This window comes from Oncorhynchus clarkii, chromosome 23 (assembly GCF_045791955.1).
Source record: "Oncorhynchus clarkii lewisi isolate Uvic-CL-2024 chromosome 23, UVic_Ocla_1.0, whole genome shotgun sequence".
NCBI classification, from domain to species: Eukaryota; Metazoa; Chordata; class Actinopteri; order Salmoniformes; family Salmonidae; genus Oncorhynchus; species Oncorhynchus clarkii.
The window spans coordinates 28,798,132-28,808,554 of record NC_092169.1 but is presented as its reverse complement, the minus strand read 5'-3'; the positions used below and the strand labels follow the sequence as shown (position 1 = coordinate 28,808,554).

At 37.8% G+C, this 10,423-nt stretch overlaps 1 protein-coding gene across 3 annotated transcripts; it reads right to left on the bottom strand.

The window, feature by feature from the left end:
* Positions 1-263: 263 nt before the first annotated feature.
* LOC139381878 (ribonuclease T2-like) lies at positions 264-10,109 on the bottom strand. Of its 3 annotated transcripts, none has more exons than XM_071125711.1 (10): positions 9,875-10,102; positions 9,275-9,358; positions 8,829-8,883; positions 8,640-8,689; positions 8,460-8,517; positions 8,240-8,304; positions 8,016-8,129; positions 7,845-7,890; positions 1,760-1,831; positions 264-1,515 (listed from the first exon to the last, which is right to left on the bottom strand). In XM_071125711.1, exons 2-10 carry the CDS (start codon positions 9,349-9,351, stop codon positions 1,333-1,335), a joined length of 720 nt encoding a protein of 239 aa, XP_070981812.1. In that variant the 5' UTR covers positions 9,352-9,358; positions 9,875-10,102; the 3' UTR covers positions 264-1,332. The 3 variants fall into 3 exon arrangements, with proteins under 3 accessions (XP_070981812.1, XP_070981813.1, XP_070981814.1); XM_071125712.1 differs by having other exon boundaries at positions 1,103-1,515; positions 10,032-10,109; XM_071125713.1 differs by having other exon boundaries at positions 1,103-1,515; positions 10,073-10,084.
* Positions 10,110-10,423: the final 314 nt, after the last annotated feature.

Below are 10,423 nucleotides of genomic sequence, written 5' to 3'. Positions count from 1 at the left end.
TTTTAAGTCAATCATCAGCGTTCCTGGACATGGAGTTTTATATAATTGTATACTTTTTTTGTGGATATAACATTTCTTTAAAATGTGTAATTTGTTAGACTGAACAATGCCACAGTGTTAGACAGGGACTGCCTCTTTTGGCCATTGGCGTTGTGTTGAGGTTTTCTGACCTCTTGTGGCATTTAGTTGAATGTGCATACTTATGCATGTTAACTGGATTCACTAAAAATCCAATTCCAGGGTAAATAGTACATACAAACTGCTGCAATAGAAAAATTACTTTAATGAATTGTACATAAACATTACAGAGGATTGGAACCTACCAAAATAAGGCCACCATTTAAAAACCAAAGCTTATCCCACAATTCAATGAAATCAAACTAACTAAACAGCAGAAATGACATTGTTAGATATAATACCTGTATCTGGTTAAATCATGATCATTATAGCCTTGTTAAACTGTGCGCAGAAAATCTGGACTTTAGTAATGCCATCTCCATAACTTATGCATTTTAACCACCACCGCGCACATTCTTACCATAATTACTCAACACAGTTTACAACAAAATAAAATGAAAAACATATTGAAAGACAAAATTAATGAATGCAGTCATCAGACCTCTTCATAAACTGTGCATCAAACTTTAAATGTTATGTTTAACAAAATGTAGGACCATACTTTAAACAAACTAAGGCCAATTTAAAATGACTCACAAATCCCTTGAAAGCAAATGTCATCCTATATTACAGGTGGCATTAGTGTTACATTCCACAAACTCACATTATACATCGACAGGCTGAAACATGGACGCCCCCCCCCTCCCCCTCTACAGGATATAATGCACTGCATACTACATGACTGGCGATCACATGTAGCATCAGCCACTAGGCTACGATACCTGGTGTCATATATTCCCCTCTTTCTCTGCCACATCTAAGATGTTCTGTGGGGAACTTCTTATTTACATACATTTTTATTATGATTTGCAAAGTATTATATATATATATATATATATATATATATATATATATATATATATATATATATATATATATATATATATAAAAACAAAAAAAGCTGATTTGTTCCTTGAGTTACAACATGACCACCCTGTTTCCAAGAATCAAGCAATACAATTTTAAGTTTGAATGCCAGAAAACAGTTCCAAATAGCAGTAGACACATTCAATTAAAAACTGTTAAGGGTTTTTCAGATAGATTTCAGATAGATTTATGTGCGAACTCACACCAAGTGGAACCTTCCTGTATCTATGTTCCATGTGAGATATGACACTGATTATAAAGGGATGCGTGACCATACCGCACTAGCCACTACACTGACAGTTTCCCCTTCAGGGGAGGGTAGTAGACCGGTGTGGCATGGTCACACACACTAAACCCTGCACCCTTAACATTGAGGTTCACTGTGTCTGTCTCAGAATGCTCACAGTCGTCCAGTTGAAAGTCTGAGTTGAAGCAGATCTCAATCTGCCCCAAGATTTGCACCTTCCCTTCCTGTAAACAATAAATAACTTAATGATACATTCTATATTCAGGGTTGGGATTCATGATTTTATCTTTAAGTGGTGTGCAATGACTATTCTTCATGTAGAATGATTAGAGAAACGTATTCTAAATAGAAAATGGTACGCAATTCTTGTTATCCTACACTCTTCAAAGAAAACCTTTAGCATATCCATTAACTAGTTGTGCTTGAGTTTGCATTTTACCCAAAGACAAAATATAAAAAACATGATACCTTTGGATGAATACACTGAATCTTTGGTTTCACGTTGTAGAAGTTGAGAATGTTTCCTTCAATGAGGTCAAACTAAAAACAGACATAATCAATTTTACCACGAGTACTCATCACATGCTATTAGAACCTGACCGACATGGGTTTTCGGGGTCCGACTTCTTCCACATTTTGTTGTGTCATAGCCTGAATTTAAAATGGATGACATTTTAATTTTTTACAAACAAATAAAAAATAAAAAGCTGAAATGTCTTCAGTCATTAAATATTCAACTCTTGCTATGACTAGCCATAAGTTCAGGAGTAATAATTTGCTTAACATGTCAAATAATACGTTGCATGGACTCACTCTGTATAATAATAGTGTATAGCATGATTTTTGAATGACTACCTCATCTCTGTACCCCACAAATACAATTATCTGTAAGGTCCCTCAGTCAAGCAGTGAATTTCCAACACAGATTCAACCACAAAGACCAGTGAGGTTTTCCAATGCCTCACAAAGAAGTTCACCCATTGGTAGATGGGTAAAACATAGCAGACAATAAATATCCCTTGGAGCATATTAATTACACTTTGGATGGTGTATCAATGCACCCAGTCACTACAAAGATACAGGTGTCCTTCCTAACTCAGTTGCCGGAGAGGAAGGAAACCGCTCAGGAATTTCACCATGAGGCCAATGGTGACTTTAAAACAGTTACTGAGTTTAAAACCCCCTAGAGTCGATGTCCACACCCCCGTGGAAATCTAATTAGAATTATATATATTTTTTAATCCGTCAGTTTAAACTAGAGATCTTTTTTTGTTGCATGGGCTGCGTCTCAATCTACCGGATCCTGTTCCGCATTGGCGGTGAAAGGTGGCAGAGCTTGAGTGGTGTTTGTCAGACCATGAGACATCCCGAAAATTGGTCTTGTCACAACGTATGTAGCGACTGAAAGGTTTTGCTCTACGACCCCCACAAGTGTCACGGGACTTGTCTGAAATCGGTATAGCCGATCTGCCAGCATCGGTGTGTACAGCCCAGCACAGTTTGGGCTACACACTAATATGGAAAGGTGATTCTCTCACTAACACATACATGTCAGTTGTTTTGCTCTAGGACACCTACAAGCCTCACAAAACTAGTCTGAAGGTAGCCAGGTACCAGTTTAAAATATAAATGGCAGTATATATATGGAGATTAGTTTAATGCCTAAAATAAGGGGTTAAATATATGTATAAAAATAAAAAAATAAATAGTTTCTGATCTTTATCGCTCAGATATAGGACAGACACTTCAGAACAAACTTCTGTATAGATGTTTATTTTTTTACTATGTATGAAGTTGTTATTCAATGCGTTTCTATGGACTAATAGCAGTAAAGCCAACTTCAACGCTTCATTAAAAAAATATAATAATGGACCGCACCGGCTTAGACGCTTAAAGATAGAAAAAAAATGAGGATGGATCAACAACACTGCAGTTACTCCACAATACTAACCATACAGGCAGGCCAGTGAGGTATTTCAACTAGGACTTTCCCCTTAAAAACCATGCGGATGAGGCCTCAACCCTTTCCTTTCATATTTTCCCTGTTCTTTGTTTTTTTCGGGCTATTACCAAAACCATTGCTGTATGGTAAAGTTGTCTGTAACACAGACTATAGTACAGCAGTCTTTGAAGATGTCAGAGGATTCACCAGCAATTGTTAGTGGACACGGACTGTCCACTATCTGAAGCTCTTTTCCAGCACACCTTGATCACACCGTTACTTTTTAAACCTGATCGCGAGACCTCTCAATTTCAGGGCAATGGCAGCATACTAAAACCAAACAGGGAATCATTTATATTCAAAATTCTTGTTGAATTTATTTGATCCATTTGCAGGCTAGTTTAATACATACATGGTCTGTATGTGTACCTTTTAATCATATGTTAATGTTTCCCGTTTTTAAAATTGTGTCAGTATAACGTGTCGATAGCAAGGGGACTTTGTATTTACATTTACCCCTCAGAACTACAGCTGTGGATCTCTGGGTCCGTATCCACCACGTATCAGCACTCCTACTCTGATGCTTTGTGGATACCGGTCCTGATCTCCACAGGTTAGCATTGCGTTGAAGAACTGATTGATTAGTTGGTCTAGCCTGTTATGATGGACTGTATAAACCTCAGACTTGTTCTAGGCCTATTTCTAATGATATTACATGATAAATGTATTTTACTTGTATTTCAAGATGGGCAATATAAACCAGTGACTTGTCCCTGCCTCAGGTTTCTACATCTGTAAATATGTATTTTAAAAGGATATGTTTTCTTATTGTCAAGAAATATAATTTGGAAGTTTGATGTAAGTGTTTGTAGTAAATTCAAAAATGGTAAAAAGGCTGTGATTAGTTTGACTTGAGACAATTGCCAGCAGCATACCACCCTTGCCCTGTGTAGGGTGCAGTCTCGGATGGGATGTTAAAATGGTTGTCCTGACACTCTGGTAATTAGAAATGTCACTTATCTTAAGAGTAGGGGTGTTAACCCTGGTGTCTTGGCTAAATTCACAACCTAGCCCCATTCCATCAAGACCACCTAATCATCCCCCTAATTTCTAATTGGCAAATCACTCCTCACCTGATGGGTGGTGAGCGCTGTGGCACAAAAATGGTCGCCATATACTATTTAAAGTGCTTTGAGTACCTCAGTTAGTACAAAAGCGTTATATAAATCTAAAAAATCTAATCTATTTGACCGAGTGAAAAGAAGGAAGCCTGCACAGAATAAAAATATTGCAAAACATACATCCTTTTTCCAACAAGAAACATAATACTGCTGTGGCAAAAAAAGTTTTGACCAGAATGCAAAGTGTTATGTTTGGGGCAAATCCAATACAACACACTACAGAGTACCACACTCCGTATTTTCAAGCATAGTGGTGGTGGCATCATGTTATGGGTATGCTTGTAATTCTTAGAATGGGGAGTTTTTCAGGATAAAAAAGAAGCACAGGCAAAATCCTAAAGAAAAATCTGGTTCAGTGTGCTTTCCACCAGACACTGGGAGATGAATTCACCTTTCAGCAGGACAATGACTTAAAAGACAAGTTGCTGACCAAGAAGACAATAAAATATTCCTGAGTGTCCCAGTTACAGTTTTGACTTAAATCTACTTGGAAATCTATAGCAATACCTTAAAATGGTTGTCTCGCAATGATCAACAACTAATTTGACAGAGCTTGAAGAATTTAAAAGAATAAAATGGGCAAATGTTGCAAAATCCAGGTGTGGAAAGCTCTGAGAGCAGGGATGGGCAACTGGCTGGTCCTCGGATCATAAAAAAAAAGAATAAAGAGCTAGGGTCTCAACTTACTGTTTCAAGTTAGAATAGTAGAAGGTGCAATACACAAGATGCAATTTCAAAATGAGGTTGTGCATTAGCAGTTTTTCTTTTGCAGGGTAGCCTAGTTGGTTAGAGCGTTGGACTAGTAACCGGAAGGTTGCAAGTTCAAACCCCCAAGCTGACAAGGTACAAATCTGTCGTTCTGCCCCTGAACAGGCAGTTAACCCACTGTTCCTAGGCCGTCATTGAAAATAAGAATTTGTTCTTAATTAAATAAAGGTTAAAATTAAAATAAAAAATAAAAAATTAATAGCTAATTTTCCATTCAGGCCCATGGCAAAATGAGTAGAATTGCATGAAATTAGATATACAAATCACAAAGTCTTATCTCCACCCCATGGCAAAATGTGTAAAATTGAGGACATTAGCTGTGTAACAACTATGCACATGTGGGTACGCAGAACCACGAGCAACTGCAGCCCCTCGTGAGTTGTTCAATTTTTTTTGTAGCCCCCACCCCTGTCTTAGAGACTTACCCAGAAGGACTCACAGCTGTAATCGCTGCCAAAGGTGCATCTGCAAAAAATTGACTCAGGTGTGCGAATACTTATGTAAATTAGATATTTCTGTATTTAATTTTCAATACATTTGCCAAAATTTCTAAAAACATGTTTTCACGTTGTCATTATGGGGTATTGTTGGTGAGAAAAAAATATATTTAATCAATTTTGGATTCAGGCTGTAACACAACAAAATGTGGAATAAGTAAAGGGGTATGAATACAGTGCCTTCTGAAAGTATCTGCTGATATACAGTTGATATCGGAGGTTTATATACACCTTAGCCAAATACATTTAAACTCAGTTTCACAATTCCTGTCATTTAATCCTAGTAAAGATTCTCTGTTTTAGGTCAGTTAGGATCACCACTTCATGTTAAGAATGTGAAATGTCAGAATAATAGTAGAGAGAATGATTTATTTCAGCTTTTATTTCTTTCATCACATTCCCAGTGGGTCAGAAGTTTACACACACTCAATTAGTATTTGGTAGCATTGCCTTTAAATTGTTTAACTTGGGTCAAACGTTTTGGGTAGCCTTCCACAAGCTTCCCACAATAAGTTGGGTGAATTTTGGCCCATTCCTCCTGACAGAGCTGGTGTAACTGAGTCAGGTTTGTAAGGCCTCCTTGCTCGCACACTCTTTTTCCGTTCTGCCCACACATTTTCTATGGGATTGAGGTCAGGGCTTTGTGATGGCCACTCCAATACCTTGACTTTGTTGTCCTTAAGCCCTTTTGCCACAACTTTGGAAGTATGCTTGGGGTCATTGTCCATTTGGAAGACCCATTTGTGACCAAGCTTTAACTTCCTGACTGATGTCTTGAGATGTTGCTTCAATATATCCACATACATTTTCTCCCTCATGATGCCATCTATTTTGTGAAGTGCACCAGTCCCTCCTGCAGCAAAGCACCCCCACAACATGATGCTGCCATTCCTGTGCTTTACATTTGGGATGATGTTCTTCGGCTTGCAAGCCTCACCCCTTTTTCCTCCAAACATAACGATGGTCATTATGGCCAAACAGTTCTATATTTGTTTTATCAGACCAGAGGACATTTCTCCAAAAAGTACGATCTTTGTCCCCATGTGCAGTTGCAAACCGTAGTCTGGCTTTTTTATGGTAGTTATGTCGATATAGGACTCGTTTTACTGTGGATATAGATACTTTTGTACCCGTTTCCTCCAGCATCTTCACAAGGTCCTCTGCTGCTGTTCTGTGATTGATTTGTACTTTTCGTATCAAAGTATGTTCCTCTCTAGGAGACAGAACGCGTCTCCTTCCTGAGTGGTATGAGGGCTGCGTGGTCCCATGGTGTTTATACTTGCGTACTATTGTTTGTACAGCTGAACGTGGTACCTTCAGGCATTTGGAAATTGCTGCAGGATGAACCAGCCTTGGGAGCAAGTTCTACAGGTCTACAAAGGTATTGGTTGATTTCTTTTGATTTTCCCATGATGTCAAGCAAAGAGGCACTGAGTTTGAAGGTAGGCCTTGAAATACATCCACAGGTACACCTCCAATTGACTCAAATGGTGTCAATTAGCCAAACAATTGTTGGAAAAATGACTTGTGTCATGCACAAAGTAGATGTCCTAACCGACTTGCCAAAACTATAGTTTGTTAACAAGAAACTTGGAGTGGTTGAAAAAACGAGTTTTAATTACTCCAACTTAAGTGTACGTAAACTTCCGACTTCAACTGTACTGTTTCAAAGAGGGGAAATTAAAAAGTGTAATTTTTCCACACTAATTTCTCATAAATTGATATCCTAACCAATTGTTCAAGAAATGTTCTTCAAATGTTGATTCCTTACATTGTGACAATAATGAAACATAATGGGAATAGCTGTGAATCTTCAGTTGAGCATGAGATTCCCTTTTATCCATCCTATTTATTGAATATCGGTTATCGTGGTAAAAGGCCAATACTGGTCGATAACCTGGTATTGAATGCATGCACACATCTGGGTCATTTTACTGCCAGTAACTAAGTAAACAGGAACAGTAAGTCAAATGACTTGCAGTAAATGAGTCACTGTTGACTTCACATACTCACACATTTCAAATTGTCCGTGTTCCCAAAACACACAGTATAGTGTGTTGTTTGATACGATGCAGAAATTCTTGAAGTTTAAACATGCAACTATTTACTCTTTGCTAAATTAAATTATCCTTGGTAATGTAGTAATATTGATTTCATGTACTTACCGTGTAGTAAGTCTCAGAGGGCACAATGTTACATTTCTTCATCACCCTGAAAACATACAAAGAATTTATAAATAAGTAGTAGAAAACATAAATTAGGGTTCAGGGTATTGAAACCACACATTATCCCATATGTTTCATGAGGGTACTTCATTGTTAATTCAGTACACTTACCCATCAAGGTCTAACTTGTGATACAGCTCCAGGGCTTTGCCAAAGTATTTGTGTTGACTGTTTAGGGACTCTGCTTTTGCAGCACATGTTCCATGTTTTTGCCATTCATATTTCCTGTAAATAGAAGATCAAACACTAACATTTGTTTAGAAAAATATTGTTACCTGAAAATATAACAATTACTTGGAGTAAAGTATTAATACAAATAGAAAACTGGAACAGACCAGAATCTAGAGGATTCTGGAATTTTAAGATCCGGCCACCACTTCTGCATCTCTGGAAGTAGGTCCTGTAAAACATATTCATTATCAAATATTTATCTTAATTTCATAATATATAAACACATTTACTTTAATCATCAAAATGATATTTTGTCATGAATAAACTCAATCTGCCTTTTGTAAATGTTTGTATTTTAAATGTTTTTCCCCCAGCAGAACATACCTGGATTAGAGTTTCATTGAAGTGCAAAGATGAATTGCATTCCTGGCCTTTATCTGGCCTGTAAGACAGACATTGGTCAAATGTGTACAAAGGTAGAATGCAAAACAGTTTATGTTATGTTATCTGGTCAGTCAAAAAAAATTAACTTTCCTACTGAATTTGTTGGAAGTCCTTCCTTACCACAGTCCATGCAAAGTCCAGTAGTCAAATGTGGAATGACAGTGTTCCATCTGCAAATAGAAATGTTCATTTTGTCATACAAGTTGGCAAATCTGGCAATTTAGGGCCACTGTATCAATCATACGATCAGATCATCACATGATACGTTGAGTTTATTATGCCATGAAACCATACAATAAAGTAACTTACACTGCAAAATGTGCTCGGCCAGTGGTGAGTCAGGATCAGCTTACTCCACATATGCCTGAAATAATTGAAGTGTAATATTAGGATAATCAAAGTGCCTCAATCACTTAATGGCCTTCAATTCACATAGAGGCCGACTATGGAATGACACCAGCTCAGTGGTCTTGTGGTTAGTGTCCTGCCTGAGATTGGAAGGTTCCCTGGTCAAAACAAAGCTCTAAAAACGGGACATGATCCCGCTACTTGCCATTCAACATTAAGGAGATGGATTGGAGGTAACCTCCTGTCCAGGTTGTGTACTTGAACATCAAGCTGCCATATGGGCCATTGTGGCTTGAAAAAGGCTACTTACTTACTTTGGAATGACAGACACAGTTAAGGGCTTGATGCAGAGACCAGGGTTGGCATCTGACATTAACCAGACAGATATAACCAGTAATGTTACTTACGGCGGCTCGAGTACGAATGAGGAAGTCATCAGACAGCAGCCAAGGCACAGCAGGACAACAAATGCCAATGACTTCATATTTACACTGAAACACAGAGAACATACAATTAGGAGAAGTATATTTTGGGTCATAGATGAACTGATTTTAGCTGGTCTAATATGTGATGGTAGGCAAACTCTTACAATTATAACGCCTATTATAAGTAGAAGTATAACTCTTATAATTATAGGCCAATTATAATTATAAGCCTAATATAAATTATTTCTCTTTTAGTTTATAGATAGCTTGTGTAACAAGCAGTTATATAATGGTTGGCATGGCGTGATTGTTATTTTGGTGCCTGTCAAATACTATTGAACTTATATTTGCGCCCATCAACACCGCAGTCAAATAATGGAACGCGTTTCGCAACTCTGTAGCCAACCACCAAACCTGACGTGGATGTGGGGGAGCGCAACTTCAGTTTGCACAAAAGGTTACATACTACATTATTTTACAAAAACAAGGTCTCCAGTATCACCTGGGCCTGCCACCTGGCTAAACGTAGACTGTGTGGGTACGATTTAAATGTAACCTACGACGGATACAATAAGTTCTTACCCTTGTTTTGTTCCTGTGGTTAAAAATAAACTCGTATATACAACTATACGTTTGGAAGGGCCATTTAGATGAGGAAACAGATGTCGTTTGATAGATTAGCAATATGAAGATTCCACTAGTATCACTTATTATGGTTTAAAATGAGACAGCCACAAACCGTCCGATTAGACGTCTGGTAGAAGCCTACAACAACAATACCGTGAAATTGTTTCCCGCAACAGCTGAACTGAGCGTCACATGCTCAGAAAATGTAAGTCACGTGAGATCATGTGAAACGTGCACTGTAGGCAGCTGTACCGCACAGGCGCGCACACATCCGCTGATAGTCCACTGGGCCACATACAGTTTAATAAAAATAAAAACAAGACAAATGTGTTGAATCTTTATTGCAATTGCATTTATCTCTGTAATCTTTCTATAAAAATGGGCAGACATTGCAAAATGTTTTACAATGTTATTTTAGACAGTAGGCTATGTTATTGTATCATTTAGGCCTTGTAGATAAGTAATGGAGAAATTATGCTTGCATGAAGCTAACAAACTGTGTGA

Coding starts and splice junctions, on each gene's coding strand:
- LOC139381878 (XM_071125712.1), bottom strand. CDS start 9,351: ATGAAGTCATTGGCATTTGTTGTCCTGCTGTGCCTTGGCTGCTGTCTG. Junction 8,305..8,459: donor TCAATGAAACTCTAATCCAG/GTATGTTCTGCT, acceptor TATGTTTTACAG/GACCTACTTCCAGAGATGCA. Junction 8,130..8,239: donor CCAGAATCCTCTAGATTCTG/GTCTGTTCCAGT, acceptor TTCTATTTACAG/GAAATATGAATGGCAAAAAC.